The sequence below is a fragment of the Centroberyx affinis genome, unplaced genomic scaffold (genome assembly GCF_046629955.1).
Source record: "Centroberyx affinis isolate AG114_WGS23_722 - 3 ecotype Tasmania unplaced genomic scaffold, CSIRO-AGI_Caff_v1 ptg004383l_1, whole genome shotgun sequence".
In the NCBI taxonomy this organism is placed as follows: Eukaryota; Metazoa; Chordata; class Actinopteri; order Beryciformes; family Berycidae; genus Centroberyx; species Centroberyx affinis.
The window spans coordinates 213577-236667 of NW_027282074.1; the positions used below are offsets into that span (position 1 = coordinate 213577).

Here is a 23091-nt window from a genome sequence, read left to right on the forward strand (position 1 = left end):
CTATGGCTGTGCTTCGCTGGTCCTCAAGGAGGAAGTTATAAAAAAGTTCATGAACAGTACACCGCAAAAGTGAGACTATCAAACTTCCCAAAGAGAAGTGGCAAATGTGTTTCTTCCTCAGGTGAATCTCTTCTAAGTATTGGTCGGTTGCACTCAGGGCATCTGTGATTTTATTAAACCAAACACTAATCAAGAGAACAGAAAGTAGTATAACATAATAGCAAATGGGAGTTGAACAAAGTGTTGTTTTGTTGTTTTTCGTCCCTCTGGTGTTTTTTAGGGCACGTTGTAGCTTGTGAGTGTTCTGGATTTAATTGCATGTTTGATTTCTTTTGTGTTTTTTGTTTTTTTTTATCTCTAGGATGTGCTATACACAGTGTGTAACCCCATGGGCAGTGTGCTGAGGATTGTCATCTTCAAACGCAATGGAATCCAGGCCATGGTGGAGTATCCTTACTGTGTGTGTGTGTGTGTGTGTGTGTGTGTGTGTTTCTTTGTAAATGTGTGTTTTGTCCTCTCCTTAACCCCAGCTCTCCAGGTTTGAGTCGGTCCAGTGTGCCCAGAAGGCCAAAGCTGCTCTGAATGGAGCGGACATCTATGCTGGCTGCTGCACACTTAAGATTGAGTATGCAAGGGTAAGAGAAAAATGCACACACACACACACACACATACACACACGCACACACACACTCACACTCACACTTTATGTGTGTGTGTGTGTGTGTGTGTGTATGTTAAGCAATAACAAGCTCAAAGTCTTACTACATTGTAGTTATTGGCACTGGTGTGCTGTAATTGTAGGAACAAGGCCAATAACCACAATATAGTATGACCTCCAGTGTTATTGCTTTTTACATTTGCAAAGTTTTTACAATGGTATGAAACTTTTTTTTTTTGGTCCCTCACTAACAATAGTTTTCTACTGCTATGCAATGAACATCCTTGCTTGATTTATTCCATTTATAGGAAAAGGAATGGTACAAGTTCCCATATTGTGGTTATAAGCCCTCAGCGTCTTGTCCAATCATAATGCATTGCTGGAAACAAATGTTGTATAATTTTACAGTGGTATAATTTTCACATTTGGAGCATGTGTTGCAAGACACATTTCTGTGAGAACAGACAATAACGTATTATCTTATCTAATCTTATCTTATCTTATCTTATCTTATCTTAATTGAGGTTTGCTGTAGTGCAAAAAAGAGAACATATGGGGAATATATTTGACAGACCTTAGGTCCATGTATTTATAGTGTTCATATGGTGTCCTGAATAGACAAGAATGTGATTTTACTCTTACTGTGGCTGATTGGAAATTGCCAGGAGACTAAATGATAGTTGTGTATACATGGAGTTACTGTATTAACATGCCTGTCTCACTCGCTTATTCCTGTGTATTGTGCCCCTTGTCCCATGCTGTAGGTGATAGATTGTTTTGCATGATAATGATATACAGAGCTATAAATTCTATAAAATTTAATTTTGCGTATAAGGATATATTTAACTTGATCCTCTTTTAGCCTTGGTGTTTTGTGACACAATAGGAATATAGGAAAAAAAGATTTGTCTTGTAGCTGCTGTGACTAGAGCAGCTGACAACTACGGAAAACACCATGTGACAGCCTGGAAAGACAGCTGAGAGGAGGGAATAGATCCCATCAGGCCGTCGTGGGCTAGCCACCAATGGCAGCAGTATCCAAGGCTGGATCAGAAAGTAGGTTACACGTACTAAAGCAATGAATAGACGTAGAGGAAGAGTCTGTGGAGCAGGGGTGGAACATAGCACAAGACTTGACAATGGATGCACTGGAAAGGTGTAGAGAGAAAGAATCTTGTTTGGACTATGGAGATATCAAGGATTAGATTAATTATTAGAGCAGCCGATGATGTGCTACCATCACCTCTAAACCTCAACCAGTAATTAGGTGAAGACCCCACATGTTATCTGTGTTCAGAAACAGCAACAATCAGACATCCTGTTGGGTTCCAAAGTTAGCCTTGCCCAAGGATGATACACTAAGATAAGATAAGATAAGATAAGATAAGATATCACTTTATTAATCCCCTTGGGGAAATGTGGGTGCCACAGCAGCAACTGGCAGAACAGTACCAGGGAAAAATAAGTAGAAGATAATAAAGAGAAGAGGTAATAAGATAAAAAAAATAGTAATAGTAATAGTAATAAATGCGTATACACACTGTATATATATACATAATCAGTGGAAAGCTTGGCAGCATAACCAAGTTGTTTCAGTGTTAAATTATTGATGCATTAACCTTTAAGAAGTATTTTAATGTTGTAGGTCTAACTAGTTTAAACTTTAACTATGCAACATATTGGTAACACTTTACAATAAGGGTCACTAAGTTAAGGGTTAGTTAATGCTTAATAAGAATTAACTAATTATTATTAACTATAATTAACAGTTAACTAATGTGTCTGGTAATCATTTACTAATGGTGTTCATGTTAACTAAGGTATTAATTTATACATTATTTAATAGCCATCTTTATAAACTATTACATAATGTATAAATTAATACCTTAGTTAACATGAGCACCATTAGTAAATTACACATAAGTTAACTGTTAATTAAGGGTTAGTTAATGCTTATTACGCATTAACTAACCCTTATTAAGCATTAACTAACCCTTAACTTAGTGACCCTTATTGTAAAGTGTTCCCAACATATTGTATGAGCTCGTATGTTCTGCATGTAAAACTTTATTCTGCAGTAACTAATAACCCCATCCGTCAGATAAATGTAGTGGAGTAAAAAGTATAAAGTCTCACAAATTGGAAATACTCAAGTAAAGTGCCAGTACCTCAAAAGTTGGATGTAAGTACAGTACTTGAGTAAATGTACTTAGTTACTTTCCACCTCTGCAGTGTGGAGGTTAGGCCACTCAAATACCCTATCTGCACTGAGAAAGCACCAGACTTATCTCAGCATGCAGTTCATGGTATAAATGTATTGAATAATAGTAAGAAGCCTCCTCACATCAACCTTCACACTGGCCCGTATTAAAAGCAGTGTGTATTTAAATGACTGTAATGTAGAGTTGGGTGATTGGACGAATACATCAGGGGTGATGGACTGAATCCATTGCCAGTGGAAATTCCTTGCAGATTTCTTTTGCTGATTTAAATTACTTTGCTATTTGGTCATTTAAAATGAAGCCTAGTGCAAGACACAACTTCTCCTCCTCCTACTTCTTTATTGAGCCCAAATCCATGTTGAACACAGGGTTTAACCGCAACATGGGTTAAATGTTACAATTTCAGCTAACGTTAAATACCACATACCACACAGCTTACCATGTCCAAAACGTTGGTATTTAGCTCTGTTAGAAGGAAATACCTCAAATTATTTCCTTCATTCTATTGCAAAGGACTTTTGCACTGCCTTCCTCCCTGTATTTACTGGTATACTTCATTGGCCCTTGCATATTAAATGGCAGATAGAAAACATTAAGTGTGTGTGTTATTTATTTAGGTATTTGGTTAGTCAGCTACCTAATCTTGACTAACAAATTCCCTGCAGGAAACACTGACTCTCAATAGCGAAGCAGCAGGGACAGAAGTTGTGCTAAAGACAAAATGTATTTAGAGCCTACACACAGCCGACACTTTCCAGAACCTTTCTCTGCTGGTTTTGTCCCATTTGGGTATACTACTGCTTCCTAGGAGTGCACCGCTGCCTGACTTATACTATAATTCAAAATGTAAAAATGCTCCGTATTTAAAAGCTTTGTTGCAATTCAAGCCATATGCCTACTCCGCACAAACTGTGTGTGTGATTGTCTGTCTGTCTGTATCACCTGCCTAGTCTACCAGAGATTGTTGGATCAGATGCTGTGTATTGGTAAATGTTCGACTACCAGGGATAGTTGGATTAAGTGCTATTGGGAAATGTAGAATGCAACTATATTTTTCATACATGTGACTGTATCCTCTATAACTCTTTATGTCTCTCTAACAGCCTACCCGACTGAACGTGATTAGGAATGACAATGAGAGCTGGGACTACACTAAACCCTACCTGGTCCGACGAGGTAAGACACACTCTCTCTCTAACATTCTCTCTCTCTCTCTCTCTCTCTCTCTCTCTATCTCACACTCTGCGCCTCACCCAGACTGCTCCCATCGCTAGGTTTCCCAATGGTGACTTATGCTGCCTTCAAATGGAACTCGTGAGCTCGTGGTTACGACATGGGAAGTCGTGTACACGATATGCTTGGCGTTCAAGTGGTTAAGTCGTGAGAGCATCGATGCTAGTTAACGCTGCTAGGCAACACGGACGCCAAAAGACAACTCGTCGTTAATCAGATCACACAACATGAAACACTTGGCTCAATGTAAACATGCGTAACGTAGCGTTACAGCCAGTCTTGCATAATAAGTTACTTTGACAGATACATCTCCATCAGTAAAGATAAACCAGTGGTTATAACGTTGATGTAACACGCGGCTTTTACAGTTTGCGGTCATTACTTATAGCTAAAAAGCATAGCTAGCTACATTAGCTAATGTTAACGTTACTGTCTGCGTCTAGAAGCCACCGAGGCTAACAATTTAGCTAGGTAGCGAGCGGGTAACGTAATGCAAAGGCATAATGACAGAGCAAAAAGATGAGGCCGTTGGGAATATCAACATTTATAAAATTACTAAGAAAAACTCAATACGACTAAAATTACAATATATTAACTTACCATCCATAGAAAAATGAACTTCCATGGCCTCCGCCATTTCTGAAAACGTCAACAAACACGTCACAACTCATGAACTCGGAGCTTTCAGAAAATTTCCACTTCCGAAGTCATGAATACCACAGGAAGGGGCCGTTCATATGGACTCTTCTCGTGAACACGGTAAACACAACCCCATTTGAAGGCACCATTAGCACTCAAATAATTCATGTTCTCTGATGTACTTGTTCTCTGATGTCACTTCCTCTCAGGATTGTCATGACACGACAATGAGTAGTTGACATGAGTCAATTGACCTTATTCACACGAAGGCCATTTTGAACACTCAGGGTGGGAAACTCTAGCTGGAAGAGCAGGTCCAGCTGCTCTACCGATCTTTTGGAAACTTCTGAGAAACATTTCAGAAACAAATGTATCTCAAGAATCAGAGGGATATCGGTTCACATTTTAATGTATTTGGCCCATTATCTCTACTTACCAGAGTCTAGTCAAGGCGGCTAGCTAGTAGCTAACTAACTAGTAAGCTAACTAGCTAACTTCCTGCTACATTCAGGCAGTTGTTATCGATGTTGCTAGCTAATCTGGTAACTGTTTGTCTATCTAAAGTCCTCACTTATGTTGAAGTAATGCTAGATTTACGTCAGTCTTCCAGGTAGGATTTCCCACCCCTGAGTGTTCAAAATGGCCCGCTGTGTGAATAAGGTGTGTTGATATCCAATGATACTCATGCTAAAATCAGATCTACAGTACTGTTAGACTTTGGGGTGAACCCTGCTTCTTTTGCACTGACTTATAGTATTGCTTCTGGGGACCCTTTTCTTGGAAGGTAGGACTCTGCTTTCACTCTACTCGGAAGGGTCAGTTTCTCGCTAAGGCCATCTTTGATTCATTTTACACAAGTGGATGAAGATGATCTTAGTTTTCAGAATCTTTTGCGAAACCATGTCCAGATCTAGCCGTTATGGGTCAGTTTTTCAGCTGTGGATTAAGGCTATAGTCCTAAACAGTCTGGACCGCAGACCTCCATCACACCAAGATTCCTCCCACTGTCTTTCCTTCTCCAATCAACACACTCTCACACCCGCCAATCACCGGCATCTCACAAGCCTGCACCTCCGCCACCCTGGGGAGAGAGAGAGAGAGAAAATAGAGGGAGAGAGAAAGAAAAGAGAGAAAGAGAAAGAGGGATGGACGTCAGGCTGACTCTGCACGGCAACTTTCTTCCATCTTCACCTTCTCCAACCCAGAGAGTGAAAGGGAGAAAAAGAGATGGAGAAAAGAGAGAGGGATCGCACTCCTCCTGACCACCATGCAGCCGCTGCTTCAACATGCCCAGGAGGCCACAGCGCCACCTCTGTCTGGAGGACCTCAGTAACTCTACCTTCTACCTATAGGTCTATTCCATCTTGTCCTCTCTTTTTAAATATCCACCTCTGTCTGGAGGACCACAGTGCTAGAGACTGGCCTGCTCTCTGCTCTCTGACTCTTTGGCCTATTCTACACTTCTCTCCATCTGATTTTACCTGATAACGATGGCTGTACAATTAGGCACATGCACAGATCTGCATTTCACATAATGCCCTCATAGAATGTGTTGATTGGTGCATTTTTGGCACAAAGATTTGTTGAAGTTTCTCATTACCTTCACTTAAAATAAGGCAGATCAATCAAAAAAGTTGCTCACCTCAAATTAATGTAGAGGTGGAAATGCCTAAATATCTGTGCACGGTCCTGTGTACACTAGACTACTGAAATGTCACATTATTGTTATTTTATGTGGTGTGTAGCTGAATATTCTTTTGAAAATTCTTCAGCTGTTGTGTGATGACATCAGAGTTGGAGTCAGTTCATTCTTAATTCAACAAATTCAGGATATTATATTTAATTTCATAAATTGCTAAACTTCTGACATCTTACGTAAAGTCAGTCAGTGTTAAAACCTGATTAATAACGAAGGTGCTGTTTGCACGTTCTATTCTGCAATTCTTCATGAAATGACTGTTTGCAAAGTGAACTGGCCCCAGCACTGTTATAGATGCAATATTTGCTAAATAAATATGTTTATTGAATGTGTTTAAATGTTTTCAATTGAGGCACATTGCAAGGACACAGAGAGAAGGACAAGTCTAGTCCCACTCACCATCTAACTGAACATTCTTCTTCTCTCAAAAAGGCACTGGGAATTACAGGGGGGGGGTTCCAGTCAATTTTAAAAAAAAACATATACATATATATATATTTTGAAGCATTTTTGCCTTAAGTTGACTATAGACAGAGACAGGAAGGATGGAAGAGAGAGTGGGGGATTACATGCAACAAAGGTCCTCACACAGATTTGAACCCAGGGCATTACAGGTACACGGAGCCAACTGAGCCCCCGGGATGTCCCAGTAAGACTTCTTCAGCCTTAAGTCTTTTTCAAAGACCAGCTGCAAAAGTATTCCAATGTGTCCCCAAATTTATTTTTTATGAAATTTGTGGCTTCAAGAGCATATGGTTTTTGACAAGGCACCTCTGATTTGGGTGTATTATGTTGTCAAAGACTTCCCAAGTTCCCGCAGTGTAAGGTACTAACTAATAGTATAATTTACTAACTGCCACATAATGTAATAACTTGTAAAAACGTAATAAAATATCCCTTTAAATGGGGGGGGGCAAAAATTTAATATAACCTTTGAATGTAATAAGTTGCTGAACAATGCACAGTAAAAACATTATTGCATTAACCTAATAATGAAAAAAATAAAATAAAAATAACCTGGATTAATAATGTAATAACTTGAGATATTACATTATTTTTATTCTTACAAGTTATAGTAATATTATTATTACTACATACATGAGTTAAAAATGTTACACCTCTTATGAAACAACAATCACCAGTTCATGTAATAATGTGACGCTATTACATTATCCAGGAATTTATTACATTACAACAGGTTTTATTGCATGTTCAACCCACTCAGAGGGCTATTTTATTGCATTTTGTTAAGTTATAATATTATCTGGCATTATCAGTTGTAACCTGTCTATAGTTCATTTTCAGTTTATAATGACAGTACGTATTTCTAGGTTTATATGGCATGGAAAGAAAGCAAGATGTTCATACTCAAGACTGTCTAGCTCCAATCGAAAAAGGTGGACTCCAATTACCCAGCTTTTATCATTACTACTTGGCACTTGGTTCCCAAGTAGTAATGATAAACAAACCAATACACTATTGGTTTAATCCATCGGTTCTTTCAATATGCAAAATTAATCAATTACAAAAAAAGAAAAAACGATAATTATAAATATATGGATTAAAATACCAATTTATAAAGAAAGGATTAATGAAGCTATTGATATGATTAACATGGAAAAAATTGCTTCTGCCCTGCAAAGTAAACAAGATTTTACTGAAACATGGGGTCCAATAGCAGAATACATCATGTCTTATAATGGTTAATTTAAAGCCACAACTTGATGCATTATACATTACTTACATCTTCTAGTTCTTTTATTTATTTATTATTTCTTTTCTTTTCTTTTTTCTCCATTTCCCTCCCTCATCCTCCTGCCACTCCTCTCTTCTCATCCTCTCGTCTTCTCCCGTTCCCTCCTCATCTTTCCTCCTAATCCTCTTGCTCTCCTTTTCCCCCCCTTGCCTCTTCCTCCTTCCACTTCTTTTCTCCACCCCAGTTCATTTTCGTTCTCCTTTCTCCCTCCACAGCTTCTCTACCTTTTTCTTCTTAAACTACCTCCTTTTCCTGTTCTTTCTCACCCTCTTCTTCTTTTTCTTGTCATCCTCCTCATCCTCATCTCCTTCTCTCCTCTACTTCTCTCCTCTGTTCTCCTTCTCTACTGCCAATGTTAATGTCACTGACCAATGTCACTGACATCAGCTATTAAGCCAACATTATCCACCGTGTGTAAGTGTGTCTTTTCAAGAGAAAGAGAGAGCGAGAGAGTGTGTGTGTGTGGGGGTGTGTGTGGGTGTGTGTGTGTGTGTTCTCAGGCATGGCAGGGCTCATGTTGCTGCAGATTAGCTTGCCTTACCAGAGGTTACAGCCAAGGACAGAGAGGAACCCAACCATCCTCTCACAGTCAGATACACTGTACTGTTTCATGCTTCCAGCAGGGAAAACATGGGAAGCATGAAACAGGGAAAAAAGTCTAGATCCCTTTGGGTCCACTGGAGTTGCTAATTGACTGTAGGATTTTCATTAGGTCCTTGTCTTAAATGCCTGTGGTAGTAAGCTTTATGGACCAGCTGGTGGCACTCCTCTAAGATCGCTCTTAAAGTGATATTCGGCAATATTTTCATATAAATAAATGTCCGTTTTGCTACTCTCTAACACTGATATACCTCAATAGTCATTCAACCTACTGTATAACCAGTTAATGAAAGCGTTTACATTTGCTGTTCTAAACACCCGGTGTCTGGATCTTTCCTGGGGATCTTTCCTCTGGTGAACTGGAAGTGATGCGTTTTACATTCTACTAAAGAAAAACGGGCTATTGTGCGCATTGTTTGGCTCGTATATTTGCAATTCTAATTAATTATCTGCGCCTCTGCTCATTTGTGTGCCATATTTTACTAAATACCTTTGCGATATGTTAGTAGATCCGGCCTAGGCCTAATAGATTAAAAATAACACACACACACACAACTATACCGTTGAGTATACCGTTGATCATACAAATATACACATCTTGTAAGGCTTACTAGTGACAACGATTACACATCTAGTGACTGACAAAACAACTAGTAACAAGACAGCATACTGTGCAGCTAAGAACAAGTAAACACATCTAATATAGATAAAAATGACTTTGTTATCTAAATGTCGAGGTAGCCACCTATTGCATGTCCCTTATGAGCCTCTGGTTCCGTCTATTTCACTGCATTAAACCTGCAGTAAGCGATATCAGACCTTATAACTAATCCTGAAACTATGTGCTATGTGGAGATTTCATTGAGACATAATGATATAAACTAATATCCAGCTGTGCTGCTGTTTTCACCTCTTTTCTAAAGCTTGTTGTCAAATCCTGCTCCGGAACGAAGCTCCTCCCGGGCCATTTAGTAGGTTTTCATTTTTTTTAAACTAGCTTGGCACCTGCCTCGCTGTTTAAAAGCGGCGCTCACCTCCTCCCATTCCTAAAAAAATTTGAAACTAAACTAAACTTTGAGTAAAAACAGTTTAACTAATAAACTTGCTACATACCTCTTCACTTACTGTGGGACATGTAACCTTCAGTGGGAGGAAGATCTGTCAAAGTGAGACTGGTAACCGGCAACACTTCTCTGTAGGCACGGTTAGCTTAGCAAGCCTCCGTAGTGCAGTGGCTTTGCTGTGTGTCATTTACAAATGTGTTGCTGTTTCCGTCGCCCTCTAGTGGTCAAAAAATGACGCTTATTGCAGCTTTAATAATCCTAATAGATTCAGTATTAATAGATTCAAGCACAAATACATGTTGAATATGGACATAAATACAAAAACTTTTTGTATTATGACTTTTAGTTATATTGTTAATATATTTAAATCAGCTAATATTTTATAAACAAGACTAAGAGTCTAACAGCCCTGCGACATTGCATTTGCATCCCTGCCTGATTTAGAACGCTACTTTACTATTTCAGTGGATGAAGTCAAAGTGCAATGTCCTGTGTCATACTGATGAATAACTAAATAGTTATTAATAACTATGTTGTTACTAAGTAACTGAATAGTTGGTAATTTATCAAAAATGACAGCATATCTCTGTCCATTTGTACAAAGCAGGGTGTTGTGAGGTATGTGGAATGCTTAAGTGTTTTCACAAAGGTTCAGGTTTTTTTTTTTGTTGTTGTTTTTTCAGAGGGATTTAAGGGATAAAAATAGAGGCAGTTTAAAGCCATGACTGTGTGGTCTGTGAGTCTGTGTGGGTGTGTGGAGAGGAGAGGAGTAGGTCCTGCTGAGTTTGGCCCACCCTACTTTATTGATAAACACAACATGATTTGGAGACGACAGAGGACCTCACTGAGGCCAGCTAACCAGCCATCATTTCTGTTGTAGTAGGAGTACTGAGCCTACTGGGTGTCCTGTGAGCTCTGAGATTTGAGACGGTACCCTCTATTAGCCCAGAGTAGCTCACCGGAAAATTATTTAATTCTGCATGCAGAGTAGGTGTTTTTCATAGATGTGATTTACCTGTAAGAGTTTCTGTTAATTGTTTCATGTTAAAACTTTTAGGTATCATATTGAAATGTTTGTCTACAATATTTGAGACTCGTGTGTGCCGAGGGCATCACGCGGCAAATTCAGGTCATGCATTCAGTCAGTCAGTCAGTCAGGTAACGCTTAGTGAAATGTTGCTTCGTGAGATGGCCTCTAGAGGGCGTCTTTGACTAAGAGATGGCCTCTCTCCTATGGGCTGAACGCCTCATTCAGTCCCATACTGAAATTTAATCTATTGATTCGTGTACATGGACACGATTTTTCCATTTTCTTCGTGACACTCAGCACGACTTTCAAACTAATGTAATTCAATTGGATGTATCTTTCGTGCCTGCAACACGTTTTTTTTTCTGTCAGTCGGGACTCAATAAGTAGTGTGACACTGAAATAAAACAGTGGCCGGGGTGGTGGAAGGGTGTATACGTTTGCCTTTGATGCCGACGACCAGGGTTCAATTCCCAGCGTGTTCTAAGTACATTTCAACCGTAAGCCACATTTAAATTTTTAACGTTTTTCTTATTTAAGTAGTTTTATTACTTACGTTTTCAAATTCATGTTGGAGGAACGTAATTCAGGTTGTGGTGGAGGCACGTTTTTTAGGTTGTGTTCATTTCACGAAAAAAATGGCAAAATCGTGTCTATGTACACGAATCGATAGATTACATTTTCATGACTATTTCACGAACTGCTGTGAGACCGTGTTGGGCTCTCACACAGAGCCACACTCTTCGCCGTCAATTTACAGACATCCACATCTTCTTCTGTCCTGCAAACCTTAACGGTAGGTCACGTTATTGTGAGGTCGGTGGAATAGGTAATTTAACCAATAAATGTGTCGCGCTAGCCTAGCATAACTCCAGTCATCAGCATCAGGCTTCCGGGGCTTTAGCCGGGAGTGTTTTTTGACTAGCCCCGAGTCTCTTGACAGAGGAAACAAATCTAGGCTATAACAGGGGGTCATTGGGCCGGAACGCACTGGTACGCCGTTCCGGGAGAATCTGACAACGTAACGTGCGTTCCGGTTCTGAGAAAATAAATACAGAGCAGTACCGGTGGTTGTACCTGATTTAGGAGCTTAAACTACTGGCTCGTTTAATCTGAGCCACGGAGCTAACAGGTTGTGTTGAGAAAATGTTGAGAAAGAAGAAACTAGACATTCTTTCCTATTTTCAACCCATTGTGAGTGAATTTTGAACCCTGTGCAAGTAAATTTAACATTTTTCTATGAAGTAGCACCGTTATGAGCGAAGCTAGGCTGCTGTATTTCTGCCTCTCCCACCATGTTGACATTCCAAAACAGCCCAATGGACAGAAATCTATCCATCAATAATTCTGTCTGTTTTCCGACGGATCAGTGTGGCCACAGCTAGTGGAATTCAACACACACGCCATGGGCCTGTACAGGATCTGGACTTGTTTATTCTTATGTGCTTTGGGCACGACCACACGTTGATCAAGACTGGTCTTCGTCAGGTAAAGGTGACTGTCGCATAATTCGATAATTTATATAAAATATAGGATACAATCAAGTGTCATTAGATGTGCAATGTTAAATTTAACGATTGATACAAGTTAATCCAGACAAGACAGCCATGTACAGTGTTAATCAAATAAAAGTGATCACATGGATGCACGCATTAGAAATTGATGACAAAATGGCATGCTTGTCATTATTTCATAGACAACTGAATGTATCTTGCACTGTATCTTGCTGTTTTGTTAATACAAGCAGATAGTTGAGTAAGGGATCCAACACAATTCACAGTCTGGTCTTCATCAAGTGAAGATGGCCATGTGTATTGGTAGGCAAACTGTTTACTGTTTACAAACTGAGACTGTTTGCTTTGTTGATACCACCATGGATGATGACGGCTTTTTGTACAAATTTTGTGCCAAATTTGTAAAAAAAATTGATAGATTAATAACTTGGCCATTTTTCGATGTATATTGAACGAGTGAAAAATGGAAAATGGTTGGTCACAGTAGAAGAAGCAGTTGAAGTAGCTTTCTTTTGGTGAGACAGCAGCCAACATGCCCAGCAGCTCAGCTGGAAAAAAACGGTTGCCTTGGTGACCAAGCACGTTCACAGCACATGCGAGTGAAACATGCACGTCGACCGTGCGCGCGACTAATCTGTGGTGTGAAGGTCAGTGTGGATGACCATCATGCTCTCTGGATTATCTCCAGGCCTTATCATTTTTCACTGCTTTAGCATCTCACCACCTGCCTCTGAGTGTGTGTGTATGTGTGTGTGTGTGTGTGTGTGTGTGTGTGTGGGTGTGTGTCTTATGTCTTGCCGTGGGTTTGTTCAGGACACAACACAGCAAGGCATCAGCACTCCCTGCATGTAACTGCTTACTAGTGCGTGTTTGTGTGTGTGTGTGTGTGTGTGTGTGTGTGTGTGTGTTTGTGCGTGTGTGTGTGCCTCTCTCTTGCTGCCAGCTGACTCAGTCACTTATAAAAGAGATCCTGTAACTCCAACTGAAACACAACTGAAAAATAGCAGAATGCCAGCAATATCAGTATTGATCTGGCACCAGTCTTCAGCCTGGTTCAAAACCCTAAACCCTTCACGCACCAGCACCATATGGCCAGTCCGCAGCAGTCAACTGTTCTCAAGCCTCATTATTGTTCTCATATGTTAGTGGCCCTCTCTCTTCCATCTTTCTTATGTGTCTACACAAATACTATATCATAAAGCAGAAATACCAGTATACCAATACCAATAGGAATGTACCACTTTGAATGCAAAATAGATGGTAATGGTTTTACTCCAAAGCCCTCTCTCTCTGTCCACTGTGCCTTAGTGTATACTGTACATATACATGCAATATATAATGCTTTCACTGTATGTACTATGGATGAAACACATATTCATTGACTGTATTTAAATGGCAACTACAGTGATGTTGGTGATGGTGATGGATTGGATTTTTATGATTATGATGATAATGTAATGCAGGTTGATGTTCTTTCGTGCTGAGGGAGAAAAAAGAGAGAAAGAAAGAGAGGTTGCTGTCTGACGCTTTACAGGTACCGTCTCTTTCATTTCTCAGTTATAATGCCTTTCCCTCTGTATCCGTTGTCTCTTTTTAAATATAACCACATTAAAAGTGTTTATTTCTTACTACCACATTTTTTACTGACTTCTATATTTACTATAAGGTGTATAGAATTTGTATTTCTTTGATTGTAGTATTATTACTTGGTCAAAAAGGTCAAAACATGGTGCTCCCACCCCCATAAATGGCACCCCCATGAAGGACACATGATAGGCCATGATCCAGTCCTACACCCCCATACCTCCAGACCATGTTCCAGTCTTAATTCTCCATACCTCCAGACCATGTTCCAGTCTTAATTCTCCATACCTCCAGACCATGGTCCAGTCCTATACCCTCATACCTCCAGGCCATGGTCCAGTCCTACACCCCCATACCTCCAGACCATGTTCCAGTCTTAATTCTCCATACCTCCAGACCATGGTCCAGTCCTATACCCTCATACCTCCAGGCCATGGTCCAGTCCTACACCCCCATACCTCCAGACCATGTTCCAGTCTTAATTCTCCATACCTCCAGACTATGGTCCAGTCCTATACCCTCATACCTCCAGGCAATGGTCCAGTCCTACACCGCCATACCTCCAGATCATGGTCCAGGCCTGGTCATCTCTCTACCTGGTCTCCACTCTTCTCCCTTCCCAATGGTGGAATGACATTTTACTTTCCTACTCTAGTCAGACCAGCTCTGTTACTTTTGCCATAGACTAAAAACTCATCTCTTCAAGAAGAACCTCTGGTCACCTTCTCCCCACTGACTGATTTCCCCTCTCCTGTACTGACTCTTCATTCTGTACATAGCTCTTATTATGTTTCTTTTCCCAGCACTCTTTTCACTCTAGATGACCATTCTATGGTAACATAAATATTCTAAGGACTCTATGGCCCTGCAGCCTGTTGCACCATTTAAACTTAGTTCAAGGCTTCAAATTTACATTCAGGCTAGCCTGAATGTAAATTTTCACAAAGTTTGAGTATGCATTACTAAAATTGTAATGGTTGCACCAACTGAAATAGTTCCAACATAGACACAAGTTACAACTTAAAACTTGCACCTACCTACTAAGTCCTCATAATCAATCAATCAATCAATCAATCAATCAATCAATCAGACTTTATTTGTATAGCACTTTTCATATAAACAAATGTAACACAAAGTGCTTCACAGACTAAAACTTGATAAGACACAATAAAACTAAGGAAACTTCACAGATGAGAACTTGGTAGGACACAGTAAAACTAAGGAAACACCAGAGACAAGATTAAAACAAATAAAACAAGATGATAACAAGATACAGTTAAAAACATACAAAAAACCCTAAAATGTTCTGATTAAGATGTAAAAGCTAGACTAAAAAGGTAAGTCTTGAGTTTGCTTTTAAAAATGTCAACACCCTCTGCAGCCCAGTCTTCTGGGAGGCGGTTCCAGAGGCGAGGACCATAGAAATTAAAAGATGCCTCACTGTGGGTTTTTGTTTCGACTTTCAGAATGATTAAAAGGCCACTGCCGGAAGACCTGAGGGTTCTGGTTGGTTCATAAGCTAAGAGAAGGTCTGATAGAAAATCTTAAAATTTTTTCTGAAACTAACAGGCAGCCAATGCAGAGACTTTAAAACTGGTGTAATGTGTGCTCTCCTTCTGGTCCTGGTCAATACACGAGCAGCTGAGTTTTGTATTAATTGTAACTGACCAATTTTCTTTTTGGGCAGCCCAGAGAGGAGAGCACTGCAGTAGTCGATCCTGGAGGTGATAAAAGCATGCATTAATGTCTCTGTGTTAGCTTGAGAGACGGCCGAACTTTGGCAATGTTCTTAAGATGATAAAATGCAGTCTCTTTACCTGATGACAGGGGTTTAATGCCAGTGACTGCAGCTTTGTGGCCAGTTTCTCTCTCTGAGCCTCAGGACCAGTAACCAAAAATTCAGTTTTGTCCTGGTTGAGTTGTAGAAAATTGTGGGCCATCCATAATTTGGTATCTAAAATACAGTTAAGAAGAGCCTCGATTGGCTCTGTGTCATCAGGAGACACGGCAATGTAGAACTGTGTGTCATCAGCATATCTGTTAAAATGTAGGCCGTGTTTGCTGATGACGCTCCCAAGTGGAAGCATGTAAAGATTAAAAAGTAAAGGACCTAAAATTGAACCTTGAGGGACACCGCATGTCATTTTGTACCTCTTAGATGATGATAGTCACAAGAAATTCTCTGTTGGTGAGGTATCATCTAAACCAGTTAAAAGAAAGTACCAGAGAGGCCAACCAAGCTGCAAAGTCTTTCTAAAAGAATTGGGTGATCGACTGTGTCAAAGCTGGCGCTTAAATCAAGAAGAACTAGTACAGAGAATTTTTATGCATCCAGGTTGGACCTTAGGTCGTTTACAACCGTGACTAGGGCTGTCTCAGTACTATGGTTGGCCCGAAAACCAGATTGGTATTTTTCAAGAATGTTATGTGAATTCATAAAATCATTTAGCTGATTAAAAACAAGTTTCTCTAAAATTTTACTTAAAAATGGAAAATTGGATACTGGTCTATAACTGTTGAGAGCTGAAGTGTCTAAATTACTTTTCTTCAGAAGGGGTTTAACTATAGAGGTTTTAAGAGCGGTGGGGAAAACACCCATTTGAAGAGAGTAGTTCACAATATTAAGTAATTCCCCATCCATAGAACTAAAAACTGATTTAAAAAAGGATGTAGGAATTGGATCTAAAGAGCAGGTTGACGGTTTCAGTTGGGATACAACTTTAGCCAGCATCTCAGCATCAACCAGGACCAATGCCTCCAATGTTTCCTCATATAAAATCAATGGCTCTGGGGTATTAAAATTTACGGTGTTGTCTTGGTATGAACCTGATCTAATGGTGTCTATTTTATTTCTGAAGTGGGCTGCAAACACTTCACATTTTGATGTAGAGGATAAATCTCTAGGCATAGTAAAAACAGGGTTAATTAAATGATCATTAGTGGAAAAGAGCACTTTTGGATTATTGCGGTTATCAGTTTAGAAAAATGTGATTGTCTTGAACGCTTAATTGCCTTATTATAAATAATCAGCTGCTCATGGAGAATTTGATTTAATTTCCTCATTTTTTCCAGGGAGGTTTCTGGTTAATTGGTATCTTTTTTAGTTCAAGTGGGGCCACTGTATCCAGGGCAGTCCTTAGATTATTGTTAAAACTATCGACCAAAAAATCACAAGAGCAGGGTAAAATGTTTGCAGCAGTGTCAGGTAAGTGTTCAATAAAATTTGCAGCCACTTGCAGTACATAGCTATTGACTGTAAAAAAGACACATAAGTGATCAGAGATGCCTACATCAACAATTAAATATTGGCAGTGAGACCTACAAGGTCTAGGATATGGCTGGTTAGTGGTCCCTTTACAACAAAACAAAGACACAACTTTAGTGTCAAACTAACTAGTTTAAACCTAATATTTAATGGAGACTTTACACCTTTCCACTCCTTATGTTTTTAATGGTGACGAAGTAGAATTGAAGCTTGTTCTATAGTTGCACTCACTGTACATCACTCTGGAAAAGAGCATTGGCTACATGCCTAAAATGTAAAATGAGTCAAATGATTAATATGTTCAAAACATGTCTGACACAGATATATTAACAAATACTTTACAAGGTGAGATGTTCATTTTTGAATGAAGTTCTAAGAAGTACACTTTACTCTTTTTAAGAGCCTTTTCACTGTCATAGAAATTACTGATTCTTTGTGTTGTATTACCACCACTACTGACATATGTACGCACAGCAGCACTCTGCAATCATGTGCTTATGAGCACTGATAAAATGTTGATTTATTCTGTACAGTGCTGGGTTTGAGGATGAATAAAGTTACCACTACAAATTACAGACAAATTATATGTAGGTCCAATATCAACAAACTTATCCTTTAATGTCAAGGTGCTTGGAGAACCCTTGCCTGGTACAACATATTGTTGTATAAGTCCATGTTTACAGTAGTTGTACAAAGAACATAACAAGGTCTAGTGGTAACTTCATTCATAAATATATTCCCGCTGTCCCTAAACAATAAACTATAAATGTGTGGTTAAATGTGATTTCCATTTAATTTTGACACAAAACAATCCAGATTCAGATTCAGTACCAAAACCCTCTTCTCTGTTGGACAATGTATAAAACTGAAACCAGTGTACTCAAATAACTAATCTTTGCCTAGTCTGGGAATAGCAGTTTCACAGATTTTGATTTTGTAGCCTTACCCTGGATTTTAGTGTGGAATCGCAGTGTTTTGATGTAGTAAATGCATAATTCATATCTCTGAAACAAGCCCAGTGTTTTTGAAGAAGTGACTGTGGACCCTGTACGCAATCAAAATGTGTGTGTGTGTGTGTGTGTGTGTGTGTGTGTGTGTGTGTGTGTGTGTGTGTGTGTTTCAGACCGTGGAAAGGGTAGGCAGCGGCAGGCCATATTGGGAGAACACCCATCATCCTACAGTGATAACGGCTATGGTAAGACACACACACACACACGGTTCTGCAACTGGTAACACAAGGCTGCTACTTAATCTACAGTCCCTATACTTCACAGCTGAAACTTGAACCTTTTTTACACACACACATACACGCACCTGTGTGTGGTTGGTGTAGATTGCCAATCATGTGTAATGGTGAGAGGTGTAGATGTAGGGTATACCTTCACCCATGGTTGGAAATTGATCCCTGCTTTCTACACTCTGTTTGTAAGCTGTCTCTTAACACACACACACCCACACCCACACACACACACACACACACATAAATAAATACACAGATTCCCAATAGATATAAGTATGCCTTTCCTTTCTTCTCCTTAGTGTGAGGCTGTGTGTCAGTCAACAGGTGGTCATATTCCTGACAGTGAAACTTGTCAGCAGGTTGTAACCACAGTCCTTACCGTATGTTCAGACGATCAGACAAGAAGTGATATGAAATTTCACCTCGTCTTACATGAATTTGAGCCTTAAAAATAAGCAGCAAACTTGCAACAACAGGACAGCAGACCCAGTGATTATGATGTAGGTTTTGGTTGGCATCTTTCTATAGTCCCATTATGATTAATGGTTTTGGTTGGCATCTTTCTATAGTCCCATTATGATTAATGGTTTTGTTTGGCATCTTTCTATAGTCCAGCCATTATGATTAGTGGTTTTGGTTGACATCTTTCTACAGTCCAGCCATTATGATTAGTAGTTTTGGTTGACATCTTTCTATAGTCCAGTCATTATGATTAGTGGTTTTCGTTGACATCTTTCTATAGTCCAGCCATTATGATTAGTGGTTTTCGTTGACATCTTTCTATAGTCCAGCCATTATGATTAGTGGTTTTGGTTGACATCTTTGTATAGGCCATATCAGTGTGACGTCACAACAACAAAGAACTTACTTCCGGGTGGATAACGTCGGTGGTGCTGCATCGGCGCTACAGTATTTTTTGTGTTATTTGACCAAAGTAAGACCCCTTTATAAGCTCTTGTGATTAGAAATACACAGACATTATGTAGTTCTGGCTGTCCACCGAAAACGAGACGTTCCTGATGTCGTTGCTGTTGATATTTGTTAGTGTATAACCATAACATAACATAACCTAAATATATAGCCTATTTAAGCATGTGTCCACAAACTACTATATTTTACCAAAATGTTTAGAAATGCTTAAAAGTTCTGTTTTGGCCACTGTCTTATACAAATTAACCATCTGTTTTTATTTTTATATTATGTTATATAGCCAAACAGTGACAGCCAGTGACACAAAGTAGGCTATGTTAGTGTGATTCAGCAGAAGTTCAAATTCAAGTGCTGATCTAACAAAGCAACCTCAAACCAGTCATTCTTTAGTGTCTTGCTTTATAGTAGAAACTGTGGACTGTTCCTTATTTACTTTCAGACTCGAGTGTAAAGCATCTTGACTGTAAAGCAGGGTATGATAGCAAAGCCAGCTCACAAACCACTGCGTGTGTTGTGCTACTTGTGCTGTGCTAGAACCGCGGTCCATTAAAAACCGTGCGGATAAAACATTTGTGGCACTTTGACAATATGTCTTACTCGTGTGGCAGAAAAGGGCTCAAGGATTTCAGGAAGCTTATCATGTTGGCAAAATTTCAGTCAGGAAACCTTACCTATATGAAGTGAAAGACTTTACCCGAACGGTTTTTAATGGAGCGCCTTGGGACTGGCAGTGTAGTGCCAGTCACAACGGAGCTACTGCTGTGCTAGACCCAAACGAGACTAGCAAAACCGAGAGGCTGTGTTACTGTCACTCTAGCAAGCTTGCACGTTATGCTACCCAACAGAGACGTTTATCATTTTTATTACTGACCTGTAAGAAAATGCCTGCCGCAAAACCCGGTCATGAGTGGTTCTGCCAGCCTGTCCCCAGTTCTGTAGATACAGACGGCCTGTAAACTATTATCTGTATCCACCGATTCCGTTAGGTTGCTTTACAACGGAAAAAGCCTAAACCTAATCCATTATGTACCAAGATATATTTGGCATTACAGCCCCAAACACAGCATTGTATTTTTATTCCATCATGCTACATTTTGATCCTTTTTTTTCCAGGCTTGGCAGCACCATTGATATCTTCTTTAAATCTAGCTTTTATAAACCTTTTGGTCAGATGTCATTACTCAGTGTTACTGGTCACAGATACCCAATGGCCATTTTTCCTGCTGTGAATACTAGAGCTGATTGGCTTTCGCTTCACTGCATCAGGACAATTTATGAAGATTTATCCACTCTATTTTGTGCTGCCTAGAGGGAAGTTGCATCCATCTCGCCCTCTTCATCTCCCTCCATTGACCTGTGTTCACACCATGCCTACAGTTTTTTTTGGCGTCTGAACATAGGGTTAGTCTTTTCTTAACATAACATAGAACAGACCTCTCTATTACTGCCATGAAGGAGAAATGACGGTCTTCTCTCTAGCCAGTATGAATAGGAACAACACTCTGAAGGGTTCAGATTTCACAAACCTGACAGCCTCTTGGTGGTTGTTTCTGGACCTGTTTATTCCTGCTTCATTAGCCCGTTTATTCTTATGTTTTTAAAACCTAATTAATTCATGTCTGATTGTGTTTATCTTATCTTATCTAGAGCATGGAAATGTCACTAGGACACTAGACATTAGTTTTTCATTTTTGGAGGTAGTAAGGAGTCAGGCCAAATACCCTGCTGAGCACTTTGAAGAATCAAGGAACTGTACCCTACTGAATATTTACTGAATTAGTTGCTTCTGGAAAATTTAATTATTGCTCAAAAATTAAAATATTTAAAAATCATAATCTCTCCTCATTATGTACCTGATATCAGCATCCAAAAAAGAGGCATTTTCAAACAATAAGACTAGGAAATTCTGGACTAATTGAAACAAATAGTGGGAACAAGACTAGTGCTACAAAAGAGTTTACAGGGGAAACGTTGCACTGGACTCTGTCCATTCTTCTGACAGTAAATGATAATTTTTTGACTTTTCCTTCAAACCTGTATATCCAATGAGTGTGGTTGTCATGGCAATAGAATCAGAATAGCTGAAGTCCTCCTTAACCCATAGAACTTGAACTGACAGAACAGCCATTCCCACTGAAATCTACACTCTCGAATGGTCAGTTGGCTGGTACACTTACAATGGCTGCTTGATAATGTTGTCACGGAAATCAGTGTTAATTTGGTGCATGAAACAGTAGAAGTGGCAGTTTCATTCTAAGTTTCTGCCAGCACGTAACAGTGTTCACTTACATGACAACATTATCAAAATTCTATGGAAGCCATGTTGTGTACCAAAGGAAATTACCATGATACACTAGGTAGGGTTCAGGTTCTGTGCCTAAACCCAACCACTTCTGTAGGATGGAGTTTAAAGCATTCTGACTCCTCAGTCTATAGCAGCACCTTGTGGAGGAACATATGAAACACAGATCATCTCTATTACTGTAAAGACAAGTGAAAAATGACTTTTTCACCTTGTTAGCAAATTCTCCATATGATAATGTATGCCTGTTTAACGGGCTGCCAAAAAAATTGTTGTTATTTTCTTGTATTTTTATATTGAAACCTGATTACTTCCTTTTATTTCCTGTAAGATGTCATATTTTTTGTGGTTGCTGAAATTATGCCAGTAGGAGTACATAAAAATTATAACCAATAAGACGTCACATAGTCATATAGTCACTCCCCACGTCATATAGTCATATAGTCACTCCCTACGTTCTGTGTCGCCAAAACGTTCTGCTTCAACTGGAAATGGATACATTGAGACATTATTCTGTTTAGTAATAATAATAATAATAATAAAACGTATTTGTATAGCGCTTTTGGAAACAAGGATACAAAATGTTTTACAATACAGAATAATGGAAATACAGTACAAGGCAGGGTTAAAAAGTGCTTTACAGTAATATGAGATACAGCAATGTGGTGACTGTGCTCTATATATACAGGATATAGTTAAACAACCATTACAAAAAACATTACCATTTTAACCTGTTCATTTTAAGATATATATAGCCGCCTCATACCACCTCTAATAGAACTCCCCATTAATTCATTTCATCATGGCTTTACAGGCATCGTCTTTAGACTACTAACAATACTATTCTTGTACTTATTATTGTACTATTATACTTATATGTATTCTTCTTATACTTTAATGAAGATTATACAACAGTTAATTCTGGTCGAGTAATCTGATTGGACAAGAGGCATTGCATGAGTGCTGATATACAGTACAACAGCACTCCCTCTTGTGTGATATTGCTTCATTGATCAAACTATGTTGAACATTTGACACAGTCATTGGCACTGGACCATTTACAACTGTTCATTTTGATCTACTGTATGCCCATATCTTTAATAATGAAGGTATGAGGATTTCAGACATCATATTGTAATACTAATGTAAGACACTCATATAGAAATGGACCAGTCTAGGTTCAGGTACACAGAAAATAGGTAATAAGTTAAGAAATGAGTGAATAAGTAAATCAATAAATAAAATAAATGGGTAATAGGATGGAATAGGTTGATTTATGTGCAATCTGGCCGACATAAGTAGCCTTCGGAACCAACCTGCCAAATGATTGATGGTTTCTCTTGGACTTCTGGTTTTTG

The 23091-nt window shown here is 39.2% G+C and overlaps 1 protein-coding gene across 2 annotated transcripts in view; it reads left to right on the forward strand.

Annotated features, from left to right (window-relative positions):
• The window catches only part of LOC139664855 (heterogeneous nuclear ribonucleoprotein L-like), a 73310-nt gene that overhangs the window by 40086 nt on the left and 10133 nt on the right, over positions 1 to 23091 (forward strand). For both annotated transcript variants that reach the window (XM_071543830.1, XM_071543831.1), the window contains exons 5-8: positions 362 to 447; positions 539 to 635; positions 3984 to 4056; positions 18385 to 18456. In XM_071543830.1, the coding sequence (XP_071399931.1) occupies positions 362 to 447; positions 539 to 635; positions 3984 to 4056; positions 18385 to 18456 (328 nt within the window). The remainder of the gene's footprint in view (positions 1 to 361; positions 448 to 538; positions 636 to 3983; positions 4057 to 18384; positions 18457 to 23091) is intronic.